This window comes from Epinephelus lanceolatus, chromosome 15 (genome assembly GCF_041903045.1).
Source record: "Epinephelus lanceolatus isolate andai-2023 chromosome 15, ASM4190304v1, whole genome shotgun sequence".
Classification (NCBI taxonomy): domain Eukaryota; kingdom Metazoa; phylum Chordata; class Actinopteri; order Perciformes; family Serranidae; genus Epinephelus; species Epinephelus lanceolatus.
The window spans coordinates 21,704,332-21,732,294 of record NC_135748.1 but is presented as its reverse complement, the minus strand read 5'-3'; the positions used below and the strand labels follow the sequence as shown (position 1 = coordinate 21,732,294).

The window sequence follows — 27,963 nt, the reverse complement described above, 5'->3', positions numbered from 1 at the left end:
TGCAAGAGAGCCAAGACTTGTTTACACTCTTGAGCGACCTAAAGTCCCATTCATTTTTACTGGCAGCCTGGTTTAGTGCTTCTTGTTTGGTGCAGGAGAGAGCGCACTGATTGGCTGTTGACATGTTCACCTCACCGAACTTTATTATTTGCACGAGACAAGACTAAAAACGTACAATAATATTTATATAACAATCATATTTGATTTTATCTGATCTACATCAAGTTGTGACAGCTTGGACTCACCACCCTACGATCAAGATCACTTGAGCACGCCATAATTCTAACAAGAATTCTGTGAATTTGTGCCGACATTGGAAGTTTGTCTGTGACAGTGAAACTGCTTGAAAAGTCGTTCAGTGTAACAACACATCTGGCAGGTAGCAAATCACGAGATGCACCCAACTGCACTTTTTGTTGAAGACTGCCCTGACCAGACAGAGCGCTTTGTGCAGCTCGCTACGTCTTTTTTTTATTGTTGCAAGGCAACCACCAAATCACATGTCCTTAGTTTAACTGCTATTTTGCTGTGAGGTAAACTCACGGTTAAAATCTGCATTAAAATGGGCAGGTGGGGGGCACTCCGGGGCTGGACACAGGGAAACAGAAACCGTGTGGGTACACGGGACCTTTAGATGAGAAATCACATGGAGTACCACCACCTGATCCAGAAACTTCGCCTGGGTGATAGTTGGTTCTTATTTTAGGATGAGTTGGGGACAGTTTGACCATCTGCTGGCATTTGTGAGGCCTAAATTGCAGTTGGTAAAACATTAGAAAGTAATTAAGGTGACAATTTGTTCAGATATATCTCTAGCTTGCCTAGTGGGCGACGTTGAACGCGAGCGAACATTAACTTCACACAAACCATGAACTCTACAACTCATTGTCCTCACCAGCACAAAGGGCCCACCTCTCAATTCTTCCATTTGGACATGGGAAAAAAACACCACTGATGTCGGCGCTTTTTACACTCTGGGCTGAAGTTTTTACACCTTGAGGCATTCAGGGTGCCAACTGCTTCTGCAACCATGGGGCATAGAGGGGAAAAACACAAGCAAGGCAAAAGCAGTGAGTAAAACGCCTCAGTCTCATTAAGACCATTACAAAAGCCACAAAAGGCTTCTAAAATGTGCTCTCCTAAAACTAGCGTAAAGAGACGCCGTGTAGAAACCCTTTTTTAAAATCAATTAAAACTGAAATGCCAAAAAGGAAAAAAAACTATCTACAGATCTATTTGTCTGCTTTTTTGTCTGTATTCACCGCCAACTTGATAGAATCTACATTTATTTTTAGCAGTGGAAAAAACATTAAATATACCTTCTCCATCATATCAAAGTGCACCAAGGATTGTGACAGTCTCCAATCAACAGAGCCTTGACAGGGCCAGAGCCTTGTTATTCATCACATGATTGATTCTGAGTGCGTTCCACAAAGATGTGTTTAGTGGATGTAAGAATTCAGAATGCAGACAGAGACATAGCCACGTCTGACTTTGATACTATATGGCACTACTGTAGTATGAACCTTGACATTATAGCTGGCTCCATGCCGCCATCTCCAACCTCTCATTTTAGCACAATCAGCAGACACCCTCTCTTTGAACTCACTGGCAACTTCACATTGAGGGGGACCCTAAAATAAACTTTGGTCCAGACTATTCCCATGCTTTAATGCAAAAATCACCGCTTTCTGAAGTTCTCTGTGTTTTCCACATTTGCCTGATTATGGCTCTTCTTCTGAAGCCTGGCTGTCACAAGACCAGGCTGCAGCTCCTCCTGCGAGAGCAAGAGAGAAAGAGCACAGACTCTGGCCCTAATTAGGCATCTTAGAGTAATTAGACTAAACACAGCCTTCACGCTCCACTCCGCTCATTCATCATGCTCTGCTCTAGCGCAGAGGAAATGCACTGTATGCACATGCACAAACGAGTAACACACTGGGTCAAACTGTGGCTTAATCCTCCAGGCCCCATTCACGAGCTGTGTGAGAGTCTGAAGACAAACCGGCAGTATTACACTGAATGTGTTTCTTATTGTGGAGCTGCAGACCTCCTGCCTCCACAGACTGTAGCCTAAGGAAAAGGAAGAGCCTGAGATCCAATTGAGTCACAGAGGATGAAGTAGTATGAAACAATATCCCGTGCCGCTGTTGACTTTGGGCTGGGAGAGGTAGGGGGCTGCAACACATACAATGGACGAGAGGATCAACCACTAAACCTCCATAAATCCACTTGTTTCAGACCTTGACCTCTGGGAGTGATGCTGTCTTCTAACATTTGTGGTGAGACTGCAATGGAGTGTTACGACCATGGCTTCAAAACACCGCGGCAGAAGATGATGCGGTCAGATCGTACAAATTTAGGGGAGTGACTCAGAGTCATGGTCTCTGGTTTGAGTTACCAGACAGGTGACTTCATGTTTTATTGATGCTGAATCCAGCTTTTTAACAAGAGTGACACATTTTACAACCCGCAATGATCTCATCGCAGGGATCTGCAGGGCAACAGGTTACACAAACACTCTAATGTGGTATACAAATCTCCATCTGCACTCACCAATGACGATGAGGGTATAGTTGATGTTGACGCTACCAAAGCCGTTGGTGGCTTTGCAGATGTAGGTCCCCGTGTCATCTGCCTCCACCTCCTTGATCTTCAGGCCCATGCGGAGGATACGGAAACGGATCCAGCCGCTGTGGATGTTGCGCCCATCTTTGGTCCACATTATTAGGGGCGGAGGGTCTCCTTCCACGGGACACGGCAACTTAATGGCACTCCCGAGCCGGGCCGTCTGTCTGTGAGCAACTTTTTCAGACACCCGTGGAGGTCCTGATGGCACACATACACAACAATGGTGAAATCAATCTCTGAAATCCTTCCTATCATGCTCATTTTCAGGTTCATACTTGTATTTTGAGTCTCTACCAGAGCATTTTAGATTACAAGTTTCCCTGAAGTTAGCATGTAGCCTCCTGTAGCAGTGTATGTAATGTAAACATTTGCAGTAGTGTGACTGGAGCAGATGACGTTATAAAGAAATCTGTCACGAGCTGATGTCAGCTTCTTGTAACAGTAGGAAAAAATGTTAAAAACAGAGTATTTAAAGCGTTATGATGCCTGACGTTTTTGTTCGCTTTTACATATGTTCACCTCATTATTTGAAATACTAGCCAAGTTTTATAAATATAAAGAAAATAAGGAAAAGCCTAATAGGTCTCCTTTAATATGGTTTCACAAAAGGATAACAAATGATGTGTTTGGATCTGCAGCCCACAATAACATTGAAAATGGGTTTCTGAAGCTGATGCCAATTTTTTTAGATGGTATTTCAAATCTTCCACCATTTTCGTGCCAAAAACATCAAAAATATTCTGTAATTCCCCACAATTTTACTCTTGTCAGGGTAAAATCAGGGTGATTATGAAACATCATCTAGTCCAGTGATTCACTGTGTTTTTGATCTATGATCCCTTTCAAGCAATGAAATGCCAACTTACGACCTATCATCACAGGTTGCATACCTCTTCCAGTTCAGTGAAGAGGGTGCTTTTTTCATTTCAGATTATTTCAGCAAAGAGTAGAACAAATTCTACAGAAGAATAAATATAATTTGTGGCAGAAATATGGTATTACTAGCTGGCAAAAAAATCTCAGCACAAACTCCATTCAGTAGCCATTCTGGCGCTTTAATCTAAACTTTGAAGCCAACATGGACAAGAAGTCAATGCTCACAGGATGGTAATTTGAACATCGACATACATTTTCATGACATCTGGAAAATTCTGTGTGCTAATGAAGATCATGTCATTCTATCAAAAGTCTCCAGAACAGCTGTTGGATGGACCTTATGGACGGATGGACTAAATTGTTTTAGAGACTCCTGTTTCTGAGGTCTGGATTAAATTTTAAATTTTTGTCTCTTTTCCCTGGTTTTTACTGATCTAGCCTGGAGGTTCTCAGCCTTTTTCATGTAAAAGACCACTAAATTCATACACATGAAGTCATTGACCCCCATTTTATAAGATTTCACTTCAGCAACCTTCATCTGACAAACTTTTGGTTGTTGGATTTGATTAAGACCAGTTGTCAACTATAGCTATCACATCCGATCGAACAGTCACTCTTATGACTCTTATTCACACAGTGTGCTTCAGGGATGAGTCCTAAAACCCAGAAACTAATTAACGTTCTTGCACTTTCAGTTTCCTTGTCTTGAAGTCAATGGGTTTTTGGTAAGATGCCTAAAATAAGATCTGTGGTTAACACAAGCTTCACATTTTCATGTTTTGTTCTGCAACATAAAAAATGTCAGTAAATACACTACTCATACATTTCGAAGCCTTGATGTGTCTTTCAAAAGACAGTTGCTCACAGGTTGCTAATTGAGACATACTGAACACAGCTTTACAGCCTTGTTGTGGTGGCAAAGTTAAAGTCATGCGACCGTGGTATAGTTTATTTTTGGCCTTTACTTGTGCAAATTGTATTTATGATCCAAAAATCATAAAACTGGTGCTAATTTATGCAGATTATCTTGCTGAACAGAACATGTAAGCATCATAAACATTTGTTTCCCACATATTTTATTTTCTGCAATAATCCAAAATCCAATGAAAACATCCCACTGGCTTTTTGTCGACAGGACCAGGGTGAGTTAACTTCTGTGTCGGCCCTTTAAATAAACGTCATCCCTGCAGCATTCTATTGGGCTCAATTCTGTAGTGAATTAAACAGTGAAAATGGATCTCCCTCAAGGACCCCTGGTCGAGAATCACTGATCTCGACCACATTAGACTAAAAACCACCAAAATTGTAGAAGAAAATTTGGTGTAAGCTCACCGGTGGCAGGTAAAACAATGGGATGTGCGGATTAGGCACGTCAGTGGAAAAATCATTTTATGAAACAAGCATGGGAAACTGTTATTGTAAGTTTTAGTTTTTAGGTACAGTCAGTGAGGCGCTTCCTTCATATCCAACAATTTAAAAAAAGATTACAAAATGAAATGGGTTTACTGAACAAGTGACGTTGCAAAAACATTTTTTTCAAGCATCAGAGTGGGCAGCTTGGCTGTCAAAAGTGTACTGGAATCAGCAAATAAAATAAAATATCCTAATTTCCCTGACTAAAGGAGATCTAAAAACAGCTCGGATGTGGGCAGATGGAATGAGATGAGAGGTAATTTGTCATCTTTTTGTCTGATTACCCAGAAATGTTGAAACCAGATTGTAATAATTGGACAAGCTCTGTCGTCCACTGCCTGCACAGAGAGGGTAAAGTGCTCTGGCTCTGGTTTTGCGTGCGAGAGATCAAAGCGATGAGGGGGGCGGGTCGCAGTGAGACGGACAGCAGCCTGTTCTCCCTGCTCCTAATTGGCTCAGGTCTGCTCCCTCAGATCTGGTGAAGTGGAGCGGGCCGAAACAACCTGTGATGGTGTTAGGAGGCCTGCGCCACTGCTTGCACAGCACCAGGCCTTCAACAAACCCCCCCACCGCCACCAAAAACTAAACAAAACCCTGAATAACTGAGCATATGAGACACAGAAGAGTAACAGGAGATTGGAGGAGTGAAAGACGGAGAGGAAATGCAACCAAACCCTATAGCCCTCAAAAGTACACAGTCTGTGCCTCAGAACAAATGGCCGGTCTAGTAGCAGTAAAAACAATGGGGAGGGTAAGTACACATGGCCTCTCCCAACACATACACACACTCAAACGCACACACAGAGTCACATTCCTTTGGTGCATTTCACACATATGGTAAACAAAAAGATCATTATACTGATGGGGCTGCAGTGGGGGAAGGTGGCACAGGTAACCCCATCTGGCTGTTTTATTCATCACATTGCCAACAGATGTATCTCAGCTGAAGGTACAACATCTGGACTGCTGGGCTGGTGACCTTCAATGCTAAAAAAGCTGCACCCACTCATATTTTTTTATAAGTCATGCCACAAAACCCAGTGGAAAAAAGTGACACTTGCGAGCGTCACACCGATGCAAACCTCCCTTCTTTTTCTGTTTCTGTCTTTCTCAATCATGCATTAACACACACAAACTCAGTTTTCCTTCCTCTTCGTGGACGTCCTTTCCTGGTGCACAGCATGCACAGGAAATTGGAAGTGTCATTGTTTATGTCTGTGGAGAAAACGCAACCACAGTTTTTTTGGCTGTTGTCAACTGGCCCATATCTCACTCCTCTGCTACCAGGAAAGCAGAACAGAGGCGCTCACTGTTCAGTCTCTGACTCTGCAGACTCTGCCTTAGGAACACAAACAGGTCACAGCGCTGGCTTGGGGCTGCTGGAGCTCATATGGACTGAATTGATCCTTAAAGGCTGAATCGCCTTGTAAAAACAGAAATACATTTATGCCAAATCTAGAACAAATAGGCTTCAGTTATCTTCTGACTTACGGTCCCACAAGCCACTCAACCATGTGCTCCTTCTGGATTAATGGAGGGAGCTGACATACAAAAACAAGGCCTGATTCATGTCAAAGGTCTGGCTGAAGCAAACTGTCAAAACACATTGAGCCAGCGTAGACACTGCTTCTGTCAAACAAAGATTTCTTAAAGCGGGAAAGACATTTTTGATTTATATTCTTCTCGAGAAAATCAAAAGAGACAGGGCAACATCTGACTTCTCTTTTCAGTTCATAAAAATATACAACGGTGCACTACGAAACCTCTCTGCAGGGAGGACATTTGACGCTCAACTCCTGCCTTCTAGTGGAGATCCTTCTTTGAATTTCTTTTTAGGCCTCTTATCACTTCAGTTGTGTGTTTTTGATTTGTATGATCAGATGGCCTTTTGTCCGTGGTGCAGTGAAACTCTAGATTGGCTAGATTAGTTTGTTTGGTAGACGGTGATGTCTTTAAAGGTGTTTTATCATTTTTGCCATCTGACTGTTATTAATTATTCAAAGAAACTGTTTGACATTTTGAGGAATAGGCGTCTTCGCTTTCTTGCTGAGAGTAATGCTGGCATTACACCAAACAATTTTTCAAGTGATTTGGCACAGGCAAATTTCCAATGTCACAATAAGATCACGAGAACTTTCCCTAAGGTGGTGCGTGCTGCAGTGATCTCCATCATTTGGTGTAAAAGGGTCATAAAACTGAGCTGTTCTGAGTCTTTTTTTTCTCATCTTGATGTTCCAACATAATCAAACATGTCTAATGTTGTCCTAAGTTTTTAGTCTTAGCTCATGCAAATAACGAAGAGTAGGTCCACTCTCGGCAGCAGCGAACTGTGCGGACCGTAAACACAGAGGGGACTCCAGGGAGGCAGAAGAACGCAAAAAAAGTCTTGATTCTCTTGGACTGTGGAAACAGAAGATAAACTGCTGGAGGTATACAGTGAAAAAAAGTCTGTGTTTAATTCATCCTGTATCTGATCTACCAACCAGCGCTCATTTCAGGTAGAAATCTTAATTTTTTAAATGGTCCCCCTCTCATTCCCACAATCTCCTCCCACTAAAATAGTGCTGCTAACCAACAGAGGCTGGTAGCGAGTTGATGCGACAAAATCACAGTTTACAGTTTATCTTTATGGATTATATTGATGCCGAATTGATAAGAATGCTGTCGACATATGACACCTTTTATCTTCTGTTTCTAGAGTCGTGTTTTTTGCAGGAGTGCATGGAATTGTTAAAATGTCGTATTCCTTAAAGAGACTTTGGTGTAATATTTTCCACCAGGAGCAGGATGAGAAATAATCGCTGAAGAAATCTAGCTGTAGTCTTAGTAGTGACGCTGTAAGATCCCCTGTCTTTGTAAAATCTCAGTGTGTGACTAAAAACTCACGTTATCTTTAGATGTGTGAAGGTGCCAGACTGTAGTCCTCTAAAAGTCTTTTCAAAGTCTTCTAGTGTATGATCGGCATTCGATGAGAACATCAATACCACTCATGTCTAATACACGACTATAAATAATGGACGGAGTTCCCATGACGGCACCAGCTGGTTTGTGGACTGCCTTTTTTAAGCCTCGAGATTGGAATTTCAGCCATCACCATCTTGGTTTTTTGGAGCCAGTTGGACAGTATCTGGATGAGAGGGTGGAGCTGTGGATGAGCGAGGGGTGGATCTGACTCACAGAATATCCATAACTTTAAGCCTTAATGACATTTAAACAGGGGATTTATATAAACATGGGGGTCCTTGGGAACTGACTGGCTTCCATTAGAGGTTTTTGGCACTTCCATGTTGGCTTCATTTTTCAGCCCGGGAGGTTGCCGCTTGGTCTCAGATTGGAAACGATCTTCCCATCTAAATAACTCTTGGGAAAAAAAATCAAAAACATTCAATAAAAAAAAATAAATAAATCTTATTTCCAATAACTACTCCTTTCATTGTGATAAAGGTCTATGTGATCTTGAACCTGGGTTATTTAGGATGACACCAGAAAACCTTTGGCTGGTGCTCCATGTACAGGAATGTGCAACAAATGATTTCCTCCCTCCATCTCCGCACTTAAAAAAAACCCTTTGAAGTCCTTTTGAAAAACAAGGCGTGAAGAGGTGCTGAAATCAAGGACATCGTCTGAATAACTTAATAAGTATCTGTGCTGTGTGCAATAGCCGCTCTCCTCCTCCTCCCCCTCCTCCTTCGTCTCCTCCCTCTCAAGGACAGGTTCTCCTAACCTTGGAGTTGAAAGCTCGGAAAGTGCCGCACAGAGGCCCTCTGTAAAAAATATCAGATTCTGAGAAAAACTGTTGCCATATCTGTTTGATTGTAGGATACATGACTTCACTTTCATCTGCTCTTTTAGCTTTAGTCTTCTCAGGCTCCCTCCTGGTTGCTGAACTAAGCGTTATGATCCTCTCCTGAGGCTGTGATGAATGGGAATCCACCCAATTTATGACAAACTGCTGAGTGCTTCGGAGTATTTACTCAAATTGTTAGAATTGTTAGCTGCTCTGTAAATGGAAAATGATACACATGACCATATGGGCTTTCCCATATTGCAGCGTTGGTGCGGCGCTCCTTATTATAGCCGAGCCCCATGTGTGAATGGAATCTTTCATAGCACAGGAAGAGGAGGAGGAGGCCTGGCGACTCTCAGAATTAGCTCTGTTTTTCTTTGCTCAATTTGGTGATGGATTATTTTAAGAGAAAGGGGCACATTCAATAAGAGCCATTCTTGTGATCCAGACTAAATATAGCCATTTTTACGAAACCTTGTGAGCAGGTTAATGAACTGTTGATCTGACGTGCACGCATCCATGGAGGGAAATATATGGAAGAAGAGTGACATAAAAAAAAAGACTACAAAGGCTGCCAGACTTGAGCAATGCTCAGATGTGCTCTCCTCATTTATTTTCTCTTTTACTAAACACCTGTGGATTTGTAATGATGTGTACATGCATTCTTCCCTTATATACAAAGCGCTTTGGTCTTTCTACTCATTGCAAACATGTCAATAAAGGAATGGCTTGGCTGCTGACAGCCGCTCCAATAGTGAACACCTGGAACTTACCCAACCGCAATGAGAACAACTTGATAATGCACGCAACACTGTCTTCCAATACAGGATATAGTTATTCAAACAACACTGTTAACATCTTCTAATAAAAAGGATTTGGTCCTTAATCTCCAGCCAACTGCAAGAATTTCTTGAGCATCAAAAGGCTTTTGCACACTGCCAGACTGTAGTGATTCATTACTTAGATAAACACTGATCTGAGCAAATGTGTCTTCAATATGGAGTATTTACATAAAGGATAAGAGGCAGAAAGACAGATAGAAGCTGGAGAATGCTTCCTTCTGCTCAGCAGCACTGTGTTAGCTCAGCAGACCGTACAAGAGCAGACAGACCTCGAACACAAGAGAGGAAGTTTAATGGAGCCTGTGCTTCCAGGGAAATATTCTATCATGCATCTCTTAAAACCTCAGGAGCACTTATATAATACAAATCAACAAAATGGATGAGGAAAAAAAAGCTCAAGGAACACGAGAGGGAAGGAAAAGAGCTCAAAAAAACTACATGAAAGCTAGAAACCAAATCCAGAGTAGTTTACTTGAGACTGGAGGGGGTGGGTGAAGGCGAAAGGTGAGGCAGACTCCGCAGCTCAGGGAGTGTGTGAAAGGCCAGAGCTTCTGTTCAGAGCTAGGCTTGGCTATACATTTCACAAGCAGAGATAAAAATCGGCATAAAACAGCGAGAGAGAAAGAGAGGAGGGGGGAGAGCCACCTTGGCAAATCAAGAAAGGAGGTGAGGTGAGGGATGGGGATGGAGGGGAGGAGGCGGGCAGGGGGCGGGGGGCAGTGACAGAGGGTGAAAGGGGATGGGATATGTGGAGTGGCAGTGGAAGCCGTTCTGACAGCAGCGGGGCAGCCGAGGGTGAAGAATGCCGTCTTTTCTTACCCCTCCAGACGTCCTGCCCAGCAACTTCACCCAGCGTGGTAATCAATACCCGTTATTTTCCCCTCTCGGCTTTCCAATCAATAGATAAGAGTGGGGTAAGACCAGCCAGGACAATGGCTCTTTCTTCGGCACCATCAGATGTGGGCTGAATAGCAACTGCTTCGGTGGTGGGAATGGTGCAGGAGGAGCTATTAGGTGACATGAGGGACGAGAGAAACAGCAGGAAGGGGGCGGAATATAAAGAAAGAGGTAAAGAGAATAAGATGCTCCAGTCGATCTGTCTGAATAAAGCAGAATCACTGGAGGAACATCGCTGCTTATTTGCTGCGGATCTGCTTCCTCCACTAGTGCCCGCCCCCCCCCCCCCCCCCCCCCCGAAACAACAGGCTCCCGCCGACCCCTCATCAAAAGAACAGAAAAGAAACAGAGAGAAATTACTCCAGCGTCATAAAGCTTCTGGAAACATCTCCATCACGCGGCCGACCCTTAACAGGCCCTACTGTGGAGCCTTTGAACTCTAAGCTGCTATATTTCATTAAACTTGACTGCCTTCTCCCGGCCCCAGCTGCCTCTGTCGGAGAAAAGCAGCGTGTGTGTCTATGTGTGTGTGTGTGTGTGTGTGTGTGTTTCTATTTAGACTCCTTACTACTGTCATCTGTAGCTCCACACAAAATAAATCAGAGAGATCAGTGAGTAACTATTTGTTTGTCAATAGACTGGATAGATATTGTTATTTATTTATTCTATATATTGATTGGGGAGGAGTGCTGCAGGAGTTGAAGGTGGGATATTGCTATTGTTTAAACAGAAAATCATGAATCTATTATACTGTATGACATATGCACACTTTGTTAAATACATTTTGGTTATTAAAAAATCTATATAAAAAAGTGTGGCTCTTGTAATCATCATCTACAAGACAAGATACATGAGGTGGCTTACAACTTCCTCAGCCAACAGTCCATCTATGTTTAAGTTAATTTTGTTACTACAGTCCAATAAGCTAAAACTTATTTGTAAATTAAGTGCCTTTTTGAAGAGCGTCCTTCCTTTATTTAAGTAATACATTTATTTTGTTTTTGTTGCCAGGATGAGAGAATATGTACAGCCTTGCTACTAGCTATATTTGTATAATTGTTTTCGTATAGCTGTGCTCCATACCATGTGATCATGGTCGTGAGTTAAATAAATGAACGAATGAATGAATGAAGAAATTCTCCGTCGTATAGCTTATTGATACTTCGATTTTATGAAATGCCCCTTTTCATTCAGGACTTTCCATGAGGACTCCATACCTCCTCAAGCCTGGAAAAGTACAGAGTCCTTATGGAAAGTCCTTAACTTGAATTAATAGAGGCCTTTCATATGATGTTTTTGGAGTGGCCATTTTGTCTTATTGCTGGATAGCGCACACGAGTTTCTGTGGAACAGTTCATAGTTTGCTTTTCCAATTTTTTACCTGGTCTACCACGGAACAGAGAGTTGGCTTTTGAAAATGGCCATGATTTGGGGTTATTATCATTAAAATTACCCTTTATGAGCCTTATTTTCTTTTCTCTGTTGCTCTGTTTCTCTGGAAAATGCTTTGTTGACTTATGTTGTCTGTATTGTGGTGAATGGGAGAGATGGTGCCGTGACAACATACCAACGGCAGGTATTAGTTTCACCTTGCATACAGTAAGTGTGCGTGTGTGTGTATCATCATGACAAAATGTGTCCAAGGAGACATTAATTGTAGCAGGAACTACCACAAAAGCTGTTTTGAGCCAGGTGTCTGACAGATTTTGTCAACACATCAGCATCACAACCATGCAAGATGCAGTCACCAAAATTTACATGTGTGTAGTTGAGATCAAAGTGAATGCCAAGTTTGCAGATGGGTGTGGTACAAGCAAGGGAGCAGGAAGTAGGGGAGAAGGAAGTATAGAAGGGGCCATTGGCCACCCCATTTTTCACCCTGGCCAACATTCATTTTATGTTGCAGATGGCAGCTGGAACAATCCCACTTCTAATTAAATTTCGCTCATTTTTATCATTGTTTTGCTTGTGTGTTTTAAAGGGTAAGGCTGGCAATATTTTCTGTTTTTCTTATTGTCAACAAATCCCATGAAAAACAAAACAAGACCAACACTGAATTCATAATACCAAAGGATTGTCTCTGTGGCTTAAGTCTCATGTAGCTTATTCCTCTGTGCTATAAACATCAATCCAACTACTAAAAATACATTAAAATACATTAAAGTTGTGTTGTCACGATACTGGAATTTTTAACTTCAATGCAACTCTTTGAAAAACTTTGATATTTGATAGCATTTTTGATACAATGACATTGAGGGCATACAAGTTAAATTATCGATTAAAAGAATTCTAAAAGGTTATAACATGACAATGATGACTTTTCTTTTCTTGGTTAGTAACAGAGAACAGCAGAATGACTGTAGTAAACATTAACAAGAAGAAAGACCAAGGAAAGCACAGCTGATATGGTGTAACAACACTGTGGAAAATGAATATTAAAACCGTTTCCAATATTGATGATAAACAGATATATTTGACAACTCTACAATAAAGAGCCACAGTGTTACACTGGGTGACAAGTTCCTTTGTGACCATGAACATGGGCGCTGTAGTTTAGTTTGAGTCAACCTACATACACCATCCTGCAGCCATAAACATCATGTGCTGTTGAAAACAGTCCCTAACAAATGCACAATGTTTTCTCCAGTTTGAATCAAATTTGCAGTGCCCAGCTGTTTTAGGAAATTCCTGAGCTTTTTTATAAAATGAACCTATATATTTATGAACGTTTTTAAAGATTCATGTCCACAGTAACCAATAGGTTTGAGTCTGATAGCCACAGACAGGGTAGAGGAGTCAGAAAGTGTTGAGATACAGATTATCGCAGTGATTCTCAACTAGTGGGTCGTGGGTCCATTTCAACTTTGCAAAAAACACACTTCAAAATGAAGTACAGTGAATTTCTGGCACAGAGCTGGCACCATTTCCTGCTGTAGAGTGAGTCACTAATGGACAGCTCCCTGACAGAGACAGAAAAGTAGCTTGACGACGAGGCAAAACACAAGGTTGACATTGAATATAAAACTGTGTGGACCTTTAACTGATGACTTAGGGAGAAATCTGGACCCCATGGCTGGACCAGTTGGGAATCCCTTGTTTAATGCATTGTTGGTTTTGGTCTTCTCATGGGATTTTGTTGACAATAACAAACATACAGAAGAACACCAAGGTTATCATTCAATGTTATCTATATCTTTCTGGTTATGTGATCACTTTAAAGAGATTGGCCAACACAGGAGTATAATGTAAATAGTTTAAGTAAAATATAAGGCAAAAAACAGACAATATTCAGTCACTCAGTTTCTGAAGGAATTGTATACATAAAGTCATATTCTTAGTAAAAAGAAATCACTGACACACTAATATAGTGGCAGAATTTTCATGCAATTGTAAGTAGGTAATTCACTGGTCTTGGCCCTGTCAGACAGAGCGCACAGTGAGTGGCACTCTAGTCGCTTTATCTCACTCCATTAGGCTAAGGCCCGGTGCACACACAGGGGCTGAGTGTGTGCTTAGGGCCACTTATCAGGGAGGAGGCAACAGGAGGGAGGCTGGGAGGGCAGAGAAAGGCCAGATAGAGTGACAGACAGAGACAGAGAAAGAGGGGTCAGAGGAGGGGAGAGAGAGAAAATCAAGCCAAGGAGAGAGAAGTGCAGGGTGAGGGTTAAACAGAGGAGGGTTGATTTTAGAGAGTGGCGGGGAGCAGAGGCTAAGATGGCAGAGAGGCCTCCTTTAACACACTGCTCATAAGGAGAGGAGGGCTGCATGGGGGAGTGAAGGGGGATTAGGTGGGCCCAGGCGGCAGTAACCAGGAATCCCAACAATCTCACACCCCACTCCCTGGCCCGGGCTGAGCCTCAGCCACATGACACACTCAAACAGACCTCTCTCTCTCTCCAGCACAGAGGAGGGCACCAGCGAGCACCTGTTTGTTACTGTCTGTCTCACATGTTTGGAGATGGACCGACCACTTGGCACTGAAAGGGACATTGTGTGAAAGCGCACACGTGTTTGGCAGCTCTGGACCATGCCTGCGTATTGTCTCTTACTCACTCTCATAAATACACACAGAAATTAAATTTAGAAGTGAAGTTTATATAGTAGTCTTCATGCCATAGCAAAAAAGGGTTGTTGAAGTTAAGAGCCCTTAATTTAGATTAGTATTTAACCACGCGCTCCTTAACCCCAGAGCAGGTGTGCCAAACATCTTCCTGAGAGGTCATGAGACTCAGCAAAACAGGAAAGCAGGAGAAAAACATTTATTCTACTCAATATTCAATTGTTTTCCCCGGCTGTTCCTCTGATCCAGTGGTTTCCAACATGGGCTTTGGGACCCTCAAAGGGATCCCAGAGTAAAGGGCCATCCACATCAAGAACAATAACTACAAAAATAACTATATATGTATATAAAGGCAACCATTTCGAATAGATAATGCTAGCTAGTAGGCTATCCAGTATTACCTCAGGTATTCTAATGACAACTGTACTGCCTCCTTAAAAGAGAATGAACCCATTGTGATCATCACAGTAATTTCTAGTATCCACTTTCCAACACAGCTGGAGAGCAGCGCATGATTGGTGCCACCATTTACAGAACATTATCATTAATCCACGTCGATACTCACACAGTTATCATTTTTGTTATCATTCTTGGTGTGGTAGGCCCTTTCCTCTAAAAATGATGAATGATTAAATTGATATCTAAAAAAGAGGAATATCTATTTTACATAAAACTATGACGATTTCTCTAAATTTTGTTGCTTTTTTCTTGTGAAATACTAAACATGTTTTCCTCTACAGGCCTGTGAAAATCCTACAGAACTGTCTCTGTGGTTAAACTGCATACAACTCATGCCCAAACTATGACCATAAACTGATATGGGACACAAGCAGACATTGTTTTATACTAAGGGTCTGGAGACCATAATGTTTGGGAACCACTTTTCTAATCTTGCTTTTCTTATGAATTACTTAATGGTTTTATCTTCCCAGGAATCAAAAATGATTTAAACACAGGAAAAAAAAACCTGAGAAAAAGACAAAGCTGATATTATACACAAGTCTGAGCGTAAAGACTTGATACTTTGTTCAAGAAATACAAAAATGACGAAGAAAGATCTTGCAGATCGAAATGTTGGTTTAGAAAAGGGAAAAATGCCTTAAGGAAAAAATTAAAACTTTTTATTTGGAGCCATACAGTGTGTAAGACTGCTTTGTGCCCTACAGTATGTTTTGTCTTGCACCTGAGTGTTTCTGTCTGGATGTGCGTGCACACTTCTGTCCCTTATCTAACAAAAAGCCAAACTTTAAAATGTTAAAGCCTTACAGTTTACTTAGATCAGAAACTTAAATCATTAAGAATAAATAAATCAGACATGCATTTGATGCCAGCTTTCTTTCTTTTTAGTTTCTGCCACCAACCCTCTATCCTACAATGTACTTTTGCAACGGATGACGAAGGAATGCAAGTAGACGTAGCATCGCCAGTAACATGGGAACCAGTGCTCCAGAGCATTCTTACTGGACAATAAATCCAGGCAGCATGTTACACTATCTCTTCCTCATAACAAGCACTTTGTTTATGTTGTTAAATGGCCTCAATAAGTCAACAGCGAGGTGCATCCTGCCACTCCCTGCACACCTCCTCCTCCTTCAACCTTCCTGCATTCCACAGTGGGAAAATAACAATCTACACAACCTGTGTTTGGCTCATTGTGTACAGCTGACACAGTGGGACTCCACTCTGGAGGTGCTGAATGAAATACAGATGTCTTATTAAGTTGAGCCACCGTCGCTCAGCGTTGGTCTGATGTTCTACTCATTGGCAGGGAAGCAGAGAGGCCGTAAACAAGACTGTTTTGAGCCAGACATGCTGTCACCGGCGGACCAGTGTGTGTCTGTGTGTGTGTGTCTCTGTGTGTTGTGGTTACATCTGTGTGATGATGACGATGATGGCCGAGCCTGGCACTGAGTGCCCCTCATTTCTCCATCTCCAGGAACCCTACACCAGTGTACAGTCTGAGAATCAGCCAATCTCCATGACACTGGGAAGCGCTTTACACCAGCGCCTTTGTCAACAAGGTCTTTTCAGGAGAGGGCCATTGACAGACTGCGATGTAGCAGGAGTGTTTGGGCAGAATGGAGCGATTCAGGCCAGAGCAGGAGGGAGGGAGAGGCTAGGAGAGGAGTGGGTGAGGGAAAGAGAAAGGCGGGTGAGACAGGGACGAGACAGAGTGGGGAGAAGGGGGAAAGGCAAGGCGAGACAGACGGACGGGGTGGAGGAACTGGCAAAGCTCTCACTGACAGCAATGGGGCCTCTTGACAATCCAGGAATATTGTCTGAAATCAATCTGTCACCGTGGAGCTGTTGAGCCTGTCATTACGATGTGGTACTCGCCCTTTCATAGTGACAATTTGTTCAGTGCTTTCCCAGTTCACCTTACTACTCAGCTGTACAAAGGTCACTGCCCTCTATCCATCTCTGTCTGCCAGTCTGGCTGTCTCTGTCTCTGTTAATCAACTGTCCACACTGAGCTATACCGTCCTTTTATCAAGATGAACTGTGCAGGAACAGGCTGCTGATGGCCAGAATAAAACTGTCCTGTTGCAAGGACTTCTGTTACATCATTGAATCCCCTTTTTAGATGTTGAGATTTTTCACTGAAGAAGTGAAAAGTCGTCTGAATTCAACCTCTAAGGGCCTTGAATAGCTGCACCAACTGTTATGACAATACATGCAATAGATGTAAAGATATTTTACTCTGAAACGCAAATGTCAATCTCATGGCGGCACATCCAAAACGTTGCAAACAAACTCCTGCGCACAGTCTACTTTGCAAAAATACATATATCTGTGACGTTTCAGTGCTAGGCCTCCTGAGCTCATTACTTTTAAGGGTACCAACCAAATTACATCAGTACTACCAAGTAGCGATTTGCATTAAAACTATCGAATGTCGGTACTGAGAATCCATCTGGGTGAAAACGCCAGGTTTAGACAAGATGCAGAAGTGCCGCGAAGCACCCCATGGCCCAGAGGCCAGCAACGCAGCTCTGCAGAACTGCCAAGTTCAACTTCATACAGGAGGCGGAAGCGGCCAAAAGCCAGGAAGCTGGCCACAGAGCTCCGCGGCTGCTACGTCAGCTGCTTCGTCAGCCTCTTCATCAGCCACTCTGTCAGCCACTCCATCAGCCTCTACATCAGCTGCTCCATCAGCTACTCAGTCAGCCTCCAAGCGAGCCAAAACTATTACTGCAGCACTGATCTATTGTGATAGATCAGTGCTGCAGTAATAGCAGCAGCACTGATCTATCACAATAGATCAGTGCTGCAGTAATAGCAGCACTGATCTATTGTGATAGTTTCAGCCTCTTGTATCTATATTATTTTGGTAACAGCCTAGTATCACTGCAAGATGAGCAGACACACAAGCAGACAGACAGAGACTGAAGCTCTACGGGTGATTAGAAAAGAGCAGTGGAAGAGAACTGTGATTAAGTCCACTACGTAACAATGCAGCTTGTTCAAAAATTACATTTTTGTTGTTACAAAGAAAGTAATGTATCGAAAAAAGGTGCCATTGGGTACCAGTAATGGATTCCAGGTACTGGAGCTGGTATTTGTACTGTTCAAATGTAAACGCCCCAGCCTTTAGTTTGACACTGTGCATGAGGTTGTTTGCAACTTTTGCTCTACTCGTCCCTCTCCTACGCACCTGACTCATTAAATAGATGTACGAAATGTTGTTCTCTTCTACAGGGAAAGTCAGATGATCACCACCTTTCATGAAATTCCATCTAAAAGTTGTTGAGATACTACAGTCTGGACCAAAGTGGTGAACCAACAGACAAACCCACAGACAAGCTGACACTGCCATCCCTAGAGTCTCACCGCTGGAATGGCTAAAAGTAAACAAAAAGAACAGTCTGTTCAGCTAATATTCAATCAAGACACAGAAAAACTGTATGAATGGAGCAGTGCCCCCATCTGCCAAGCCTCTAACTCTAAGTACATCCAGGCTGGGGGCTGATCCAAGGCCCAAACTCCCGTCCCCTTGCATGAGGAAATCAAATCAGTTTCACTGCATGGTGCAGAATTCCAGTCTGGGATAGCAGTAGCCCTGCTATAAAATATGACAGATTATACTCTTTGCTCCTGAAATGATTTTTCCTCTCTTGTCCCATTCCACTCTTCGAGTCAAAGCAGGGACATATTTTTCCATTCATTACAGAAGTCCCCTGAATGAGAAATCAGGGCCTCTCTGCCTCCTCGCCTCACCTCCAGTGTTGAGAGAGATTGCTGCCACTGGAAACGGGTGCAAACAAATTCCATCATGACAGCCTATCCGCTCGCAATGAAAACTCCTATTTTGACATACTGTGACAAGCAATCGCCCAGACCAGACTCTTTATGACCACAATCAATAGGGACAATGCACAAAGAATTTCTGAGTTCGCTCAAAAGAATCGCTAATGAAAAACAAAGTGGAAGTGAAAAAGCCACAAAGCCATGTGGGGTTTCATTGAAGCTCATCGGAGGTGAACTGAAAGAGGGGGGGGGGGATCGAGGAGGGGAGGTAGGAAGAAACTGGAAGGAGGGTCTGGGGGTGTGTGTCAAAGGCAGTGGAGGCCTCATTCAGAGCTCGTTATCCCAGCCGTCCCCTGGCTCGGCTTTCTTCAGGCTCAGCCAGCCATCGCTGTTGCCACCACCATAACTTTCAATCAACCTTTTAACTGCAGAACGCCAGGGTTGGTGCGTGTGTGTGTATGTGTGTGTGTGTGCATGTGAGGGTTTGTCAGAACAACAAGAGGTTTCCAACAAATCCCCCAGAGGGAGGAGGAGATAGCCAAAAAACAAAGACAGAGACTACTTTTATGATCCTTTTGATGAGATGTAAGATATCAGATTATAAAGACAACGAACAACCAAATGCTTCCAAAAAAACATCAACAGAAGGAAAACAATGAAAGACTGGATGGCACAGAGGGAAAAAAAATGACAGGAAGCTCATCATCATGTTATATGCAACAGGCACCTCCTGGCTGCCTGATTTGGTATTCTGATAAGTCAGTATGAAGCCACAGCAGCACAGAGTCAAGCAGGCTGTGGCAAGTACAGCAAACAAGCACATACAGTGAGATGGGGCAGATAATATTTCTGCACTTTAAATCAGCCTTTTATTCACTAACATCACAATGACAACTGCTGAACCTGTCCAAACCTGCTCAGTCCAAGCAACATCCTTAAGGCCACCACCACATAAGTACAGTATAGATATGTTTTCCTGACATAACAATAGGTTGTCATGGTACATGCTTTGTAGGTTTGTCGCAAGTTGGCTCAGCACCAAGGAGAGGGCAGAGGATGCAATGAGGAGCCAATGTGAGTGAAACGACAAGAGGGAATAAGGGAGAAGAGGGAAAAGTGGAGGAAAAGTTTTGATTTCTGCACCACCTGCCTGCAGCTTTATGCAGACTCATGGTCCTCTTTATGAATCTATACCTCCACATCCACAGAAAAACAATTAATCAAAATATTACTGAAATTGCAATGTGGCCAAGTGTATTATCCAACTTCCAGGAGCTGCAATTTGAGATGCACTGGCCAACAAGTCATATTCCAGACATGACAGAACAACGTATATCTATGATATGGTTCATATGATATCCTACAAATTGGTGGCCCCAGAAAGGAGGTTACGTATTTAGCACAAAGTTACATACTTAAGGTAAAGTTACATACCGTAAAACTTTGAATTAAGCCTCGTCCCATTTAAACGCCCAGTTCCTTTTACTAGCCCGGTGTGGCTACACAGTTTGACAAATAAAGGCCTGTCTCAATTAGACGCCTGGTCTGGTTGCCAAGCAGTTCATTCTTTTATAGAGGTTCTTCAGATGTAAAAACAACGGATTTTTGGCTACCTCAAATTATGTGTCCCTTCCTCGATTACCCTGTAAGTTCTTCACAAGTCTTTAGTCCATATAAGGGTCCTCAGATCAAAAGAATCAAAAGGCCTTTTCATAAAAACGAATCCTTGAGTGTCATAACTCATTCTCTCTCTGTCTGCTGGAGCTAGATCAAATGAAAGATTCATACTTGCTTTATTATCTGAAGCCTAATTTTAAACAAGTAATGTTCAAACTAATTTAAATAAACAATCTGAATGTATTTCGCATCTTTGCTGAGCAACAGTTTTGTGTGACAGGAATTAAAGGTCTGTCCCAAATATAGGCCTGTTGATTTCAGTGATTTAAGCACATAATAACCCAGGCTTTTAATTGAAGTTTTACAGCAGGTTAGGTTCAGGCAAGTTAAGTTACTGTGCAGATTTAGGGAAAAAAACATGGTGACGGCATACCTTAAATTGAAAGTTCACCCAAAGTTTACACTGTTCCAAGTCTCAGGGGAAAGTCCTGTATTTTGTGACCTTTCCCCTAGCCCGACCTACCACCCAGCAGAACAGTTTCCTCATTGTTTACTCCCATCAGAGCATTGGTCATGAGATCACCGCCTTCCCAAATAAGTGCATTAAACACCAATTATTGGCTTGTGAATACATAGGAAACATACGAATGTTGGTCCATTATTTTTGATGGGGGAACGTGCAAACAGTGCAGTTGAGCAGCCTGAAGGCGACATGCTTGTTTGGTACGGACCCCAGCAAAAATCACACTATCATTATTTATTTTCAGTGAAAATGAAATGTAAATATTACCATTCACTCATACTGATGTCTCGATATCTATTAAAATAATTGCAATATGATTTTTTTTTTGCATGTTGTGCAGCCCTCACAGTCTTTTCTTGCTGAGGGGTGAAAGAGGAGAGCAATTGGATTCACATCATTTCACTTACTAAAGTGACTGAGTGAACAGCTGTGGAGCACAAAACGGTAAGGAGGTGGGAGATGGAGGACAAGGAGGAGGAGGAGGAGGAGGAGGTGGAGGAGGAGGAGGAGGGGGGCCTCTCTCCCCATGACTTGGCTCCTCAAAAGAAAACGAGAAAACAGAGCGGGACTGGAGAAATGAAGGAGGCTTAGAAAGAGGGGTTGCGCAAGACAAACACTTCCCACTGTGGGGCTGAAATGTTATTGTAAGGTCACTTGTAAGGTTCCAACGAGGCGGACCCTCACCCCCACCTACAGGCTCGCTTCCAGTCGCTCAGGCCACTGTCTCTCTGGCCAAGGGCGTAACACAGCAGCCTGAACTGTGGAGTCTAAACAGTGTCCAGTATCATCACATACTTATTTAACACCAAACAGCTGCAATTAATAAAAATCTGTTATTCATACGTCTGGTAAATCCTGCAAGTCGGACCAGGGGAGCGCATAAAGTTGATTATCATAAGAATGGTGACAGCCTGGCATCTCCATGTGCACTTTGTTAGCAGCACCAATGGTTGTACGAAGGTTAACGGGAGCAAAAGGAATTCTATTTAACTCAACCCAAATCCATTCAGCCAGCAGGAAGAGTGTGTGTGGTCTGAAAACACTCCCGGAGCCAACTGCCCAAACAAACTAATGAGCATTGTACACACAAAGACCTTCATATGATTCAATAGGATTTTCTTAAAAAATAAAAAAAAAGAGAGAGAAGGAATAAAATTCTCCTCATGTGCACCGGAGCATTAGCATACAGCTGAAAATGACAAACGCAGAGAGCGGACAATGCCTCGTTCAAATTCCACATAAATGCTAATTGAAGTGGCCATTAAAGTCAGTCAATGAGGGGAGTGTTGCTCACAGGGATTATATGACCCTGCTAAAGTAAACACCAACTGACCTCCATTATGACTACTTATCACAGCTACAGCCCTTTCCTTTCTTTCCCCTCAGAGGGGTGAAGTCTGACACATTCCTCTCAACGAATGTTTCCTCCTGAACTCACAGGGTCAGCAGTGTGTGCTGATGGACGAGGAACACGGATTGCTAGAATGGTGGTAACATTGTTTCCGTGATAGAAACAGAGGGATCGTAGCAGGAGGAATATTATTTCCACCTGGTTTCAAGGAGAAAGAGGTTGAGTGGGAATAGCTGCTGGTGTACCTCTGAGGTTTTCCAAATTGCCCTGTGCTCCTTGGATGTCTCATTATCTTGACTTTTCTCAGGGTAATTTCGGCCTGCTTAATAAAACACACACATATATTCAGACACACAAAAGCAGCGCTCTTTCACTCTCGTAACTTCTTCTCACGCACCTCTAAATGGCAGCGCCTCAGTAAAGACAGTCCCCCGTCTACAGTGAGCTCTAATTTGATGGCAAATAAGTCCAGTCTACAGGGATGAGGAGTGTTTAAAATTAATTACTGCTGCCCTGTCCAACCTGGGGGACTGTTGCACAGAAGAATCCAGCCATTGTTCTCCACAAATGGACCCAGACTCAGTAAATAGGGGGTACGGAGAGCTGGAAAAGGCTGGGTGGGACTAAAGGTCAGCTCATGCCTTGCTTTAACGACAGCACATTAAGTTAACTTACTTCCTTCGACTTTACACTGGTAATAAATGGGAGGAAATGCAGAGAGGAGCAGGGGAAAGAAGGGGGACATGTGTCAGAAGGGTGGCAAACAGTGTTGGGTGTCTGGTAGGGCTGCACCCTAAAAGTCAAAGATTTGAATCGTCAATTGGAGACAACTCAGTCGATTAAGATCCTTCAGGTCGAGAAGTGTTGTTTGGGACATTTTTTGTCCGTCAGTGTGCAGCGTACTTCTGGGGACATTTCCATTCTCAGCTGTAGCTGCAGAGTGAGCGCTCCTTGCTGTCGCTTTTACAGGCAGCTGAAGACCCAGAAACAGGGTGACACCTCATATCTCACAGTTTTGTTTTGTACTGGTATTTCTGTGTAGTATGCCCCTGGTGTTCAACACACGGAACTGCATCTCTCCATCACTTTACAGATGGCTAGAAACATCACCACAGCTGCATTACATTCATCAGTCTGGTAGCTGATTTGTTTTTATGCTAACTTCCTGTGGTACAGCACATACGGTCTGTACGAAATCTGCCACCGAAGTTCAATTTCTTTCAACGTACTTGCAGCAAATTCCAGACCAAAAGACAAAAAAAAAAAAAAAAATAGTAAAGAGTTTCTCAAACACATCACATCTCAGAGGTTCTCATAGACATAAATGGACTTCGGCTGACCTGCATTCTTACGCATACTATGTGGACATGAGGCGTGAGTCTGAGTGAGATGTAGGAAGCTGACTGGAAAAGGAGAGGCTTTGCCTGATCAGGATCCAGTATAACTGTCTTCTGTCTTCTGCTTAGAAGTGTTGAATTTACAACTCACAGCAACAACCATATTACAACTTCAAGCTCATGAACACAACAAAAGCAGAAGAATGACTTCCCAACTCAGGGAATGGGACCATCCGAGGAGCCAGGGTGAGTCCAAGTGAGACGTAGGCTTTTGCTTTTGTCTGATATCGAGTGTTGGCAAAAAATGTTGTTGCACAATCCGATCCATCACCAGCACACTTAGCACGCATTAACTCGGAGGGCAAACTTGACATATTTAATATATTACATGACCGCTGCCGTCACCCTGAACTTCCTGCCTAACCCCATTCAAAAAATTGGCAGTTTACTCAAGTGTTACTTGACAATCTATGTGAAAAAAAGGAACGAATAGTCAAATATTTGTATTACGCAGCCAAATCTAATTCAACTGAGTCAGTTACAGCTCCAGTGTCTGGTTTGGAAAATTGGATGTGATGCACTGAACAATCACAACGATTAGAACTTTAGTAGAAGATGTGAAGCGCTTGACAAGTTATACTGTTTGGTGTGGGCTGAAAAACAAAATGTAACATGAAACTGATTTTACCCCTAATACCTAAATGAAGCATAAAAGTGCAAGTTGGGCAAGGGTTGTAAAAAACATGCTACACAGCAGCACAGCCAAGCTCATTTCTCCCTCCCCCCGTCTCAACAGCTTGGCCCACAAGCCAGAACACCACTGTTACACCTTCTTACTATTCAGGAGCTATTTAAAAAATAAGAGGACACATGGGGCATTTGGTTGCTGAGAAACTAGCCTCATTACGGTTAAAGGAAGTGGAAAACTGTATGGGAGCCAAATAGCCTTGTGATTTTAAAAGCCCTTGGCATACAATTTATCTCATAGTACCTTCTTGTTATGAAACCATGATGTAACTCTACTATAAAATGTATATTTTCCAGCGCGGTTGCGGAGCAGTTCACATGCTCTAAACTTCACCATGCTGCTCCATCCAGAGGTGAAGCAAATATGTGTGTGGTGTAACAAAACAGGAAATAAAGCAAGGTCACATACATGCACAAGAAGGCCCAACTGTATTTGATGCCTGTTTCTAATTAAAATGCATCACAACAGCTCCGTTTAGTGTGTGTGTTCATTGTTGGTTAGTCCTGGTGCATAACAGAGACACCTGGTGCCTCTGTGTTTCTCCCAGGGTGCATTTCTGCAGATCAGTATATCCAGGCTGCTGCATTCCTCAGTTAGTGGAGCCCAGTGGTCCCCAGGCCTGTCACCACATTAGAGGCTCTGCTGGGACACATCACTGAGCACCTCCTCCAGCTGCTGGGGGTGGCCGAGCACCAGAGGGGGAGGAAAAGAGGCGCTGGGATGGAGGAAGTGTGGGGGTTCCTGGGGGGGGGGTCTTAAGAAATAATTCTTGCTTGGCCAGTCGCAAAGTCGCAGCAGCGGAGAGAGGGAGGGTCCAAATTGTGCGTGTGTGTGTGGGCAGGGGGTCCAGGGTCAGATGTCGCCCGATGACTGACAGCAACAGGCTTAAAATCGTTCACCCAAACTTACTGTCTTCTGATGTGTTGCTCGAAATGTTGAGAAAGCGGCAGTAAAGTAACACTTCCAATCTGTTTCAACTGTTTCAAAACACAAAGGGGCTCTGTCCTTTTTAATTTAATTTACATTTGTCAAAGATGTCATCATGCATTGTTAAATTTTACAGTAACAGTTTTATTGCTTCTTTGGCACTGGCTACACTTTAACGGCACAAGTTTGGTCAAAACCCCCCTGACTGTATTTCATAGGCTGTCAGAGTCAAGCTGTTGCACTTGGACTGTAACACAGAACTCACTGTAACGCTGCCACTGCTGCTTCTGGGAGAACTGTGGAATATTTACACAGATTTTCACAGATTGTCAAGCATCGCTCAAAATCATCTCACCGCCAGCTACATATCTGCTTTTGTGTCTATCTGTCTGTGCATCTGCAACTGCTTTCTGAGGTATTATGAAAAACAGGCTGTAAATTCTTCCCTTTGTCTAACATTGAATCAGTTCAGACCTCCACTCTCCGCCATCCCATCGGATTCCCTTTTGGATTTCTCCTTCGCTGACATCTGTTAATCTGTAAACATACAAAATTGCCTGTCTAATCTCATTTAGCCTTCGCGTCTTGTTTACTTTTGAGTTAGTCGTGCCGTGAAGGCATGGCTTCCACGCTGTGAATAAGGCATTGTCTGCAGGCCCACAGATCTAATCTCCCCCTCTAAACCGCCGCCAGCCCCCTCCTGCCCCCTCTACCTTGAGCCCTGATAGCCACATGCAGGTATTGTACCTATCAGACGCCTCTTGAATTCACTTCCATGCTGAGCTGGAGAAGAAAGACAGCGCTATGGAGCCTGCTTGTTTTGCCAGTGCGTGGTCTTCCGGGTAAATGTGCCTGGCTTTCAGATTTCTCTCATTAAAGCGCAGTTTCAAGTTTTGCCTCGTTCTTTGACTCCTGCCGCTGGACTGCATCAGACATGGTTCAGTAGTCAGTGATGGTGGATGAAATCATAGAAATTGCCCCGACAGTTATTCACGACCTGTTGACAAGCTCACTGTAAGTTGTCTTTATAAAGAAAAGTATTGATACTGGCACAATAAACAGTGCAGTGAATTGTGGTCAGACTGAGGTCTCCCACTCGCCACTCCACTCAGTGTTTCGGTCAAGCACACACACACACACACATACGTGGGCATGCATAAACACACACATACGCAGGCTGATGTGAGACAGTCCCTTGGCCAGCCGCGGGAGAGCTGGACTCTTACACTGACTTGTGTTCTTTCACCCTGGGAAGCTGATGGATGATGTTTGTTTGGTTTAGCTGTAGTGAATGTGCATACACACGCACACACACACACACGGCCGTGACTGAAATACACACAAACCGGGGGTAGGGGTTGGCTTGCCCTCTCTCATTCCCCTGCCCTGTGTTGACTTTGGGCCCTGTTTAGAGATTTTTTAGTTCTTAGTTTTCCGTCTCTTACTTGTCTGCGCAAAAACCTTAAGAGCCAACTGAGACTTTCTTCATGCTCGCAAGAAACCAGCCAGTCAGCCTGAGTTATAATGAGCTATGAATCTGGTGTTACCTTCCAGGTTTTTAACACGCAGTCTTAGGAAGAAAGAACATTTATGAGGCAGCTCTTACCTCTGGCGCAGTCGGTCAGCAAAACAGCCTCAAAGATGAAGAGCGCAATATTCAGGATGCCCATGCTGTCCAAAGACAACTTCATGTCCCCTTAATCTGAAAGACACATGGTCACAGTGACACAGGGTATATGTGCATAGTATTCTCCACGGGGCTATCAAATGGGAGCCAAAAATCTGTGCCGTTCAAGCCAATTTCACATGATTTAAAACAACGTTAATTTCTTAGGCTATATAAACAATAACATAATGAAACACACAAGTATTATCAATGATTGCACCATTAATAGCAACTCATTTTCCATGTAAATAAAACTTTTTTTTTTTGGCTGGACAAAGTTTGGGTTGGTTCCCAAACTACACTCCTGGGACGTTTGTCTGAAATGAACCCAAAATTAAGTCAGCTTATGTCAACATTAAAAAGAAAACAAAATATAACTTCCATATTAATACAACAGCAAACCATTAGCACTATCACAAAATGTGTGAAGGTGATTAGTAAGCCCAAACACAGGCACACACTCAGGTAATGGGTTTACATTGGGGTTCACAATACTTTAAGGGTCTTTGTAAAGTTTGTTTTGGTTAATTTAATATCACAGTTATGTACATGTCGGCTAATTATTCATATTTAATAGCTTACAGAGGTTTAGAGTAGCAAAGAGTTCTGTATTAGCTACTTTATCTTTGTTTATACAGTGAAATATGACTGATGCTGCTCACATGCAGCTGTGGTAACGTTAAGCAAATAAAAGCAACATTTAAAACAAAATGGAGGAAAGGCCAGAATAAAAGTGTCGATAACATACCTGGATATTCAATGAATGAAGTCAACCTTGTGTCAGCCTCTTGACAGAAATACTTTGAGCTAAAGTCCGTGTTGAGTCCATGAATCAGAAGTGACAGTGGTCGACTTTTCACCGACCTCTAACGGACCAGCACGCGCGTGTCTCTGAGGTAAAATAACGGATTCACGAGCGGGTTAAAACCGGAAACTTCCATGAACCACAATAAAAGTCTCATATCATGTGTTAATTTCTTTAAAAAACTCAGCTCGGTCCCGTCTGTGTAATCCGCTTCGTCCACCAAGTGACTTTTCCA

The 27,963-nt window shown here is 43.0% G+C and overlaps 1 protein-coding gene across 1 annotated transcript in view; it reads right to left on the bottom strand.

The window, feature by feature from the left end:
• Positions 1–27,963, bottom strand: part of LOC117266619 (fibroblast growth factor receptor-like 1) — a 41,227-nt gene extending 13,264 nt beyond the window's left edge. Inside the window, exons 1-3 of the mRNA XM_033641887.2 lie at positions 27,672–27,963; positions 26,864–26,959; positions 2,557–2,829 (exon numbers count right to left, since the gene is read on the bottom strand). Of these exons, the coding sequence (XP_033497778.1) occupies positions 2,557–2,829; positions 26,864–26,948 (358 nt within the window). The 5' untranslated portion in view covers positions 26,949–26,959; positions 27,672–27,963. The remainder of the gene's footprint in view (positions 1–2,556; positions 2,830–26,863; positions 26,960–27,671) is intronic.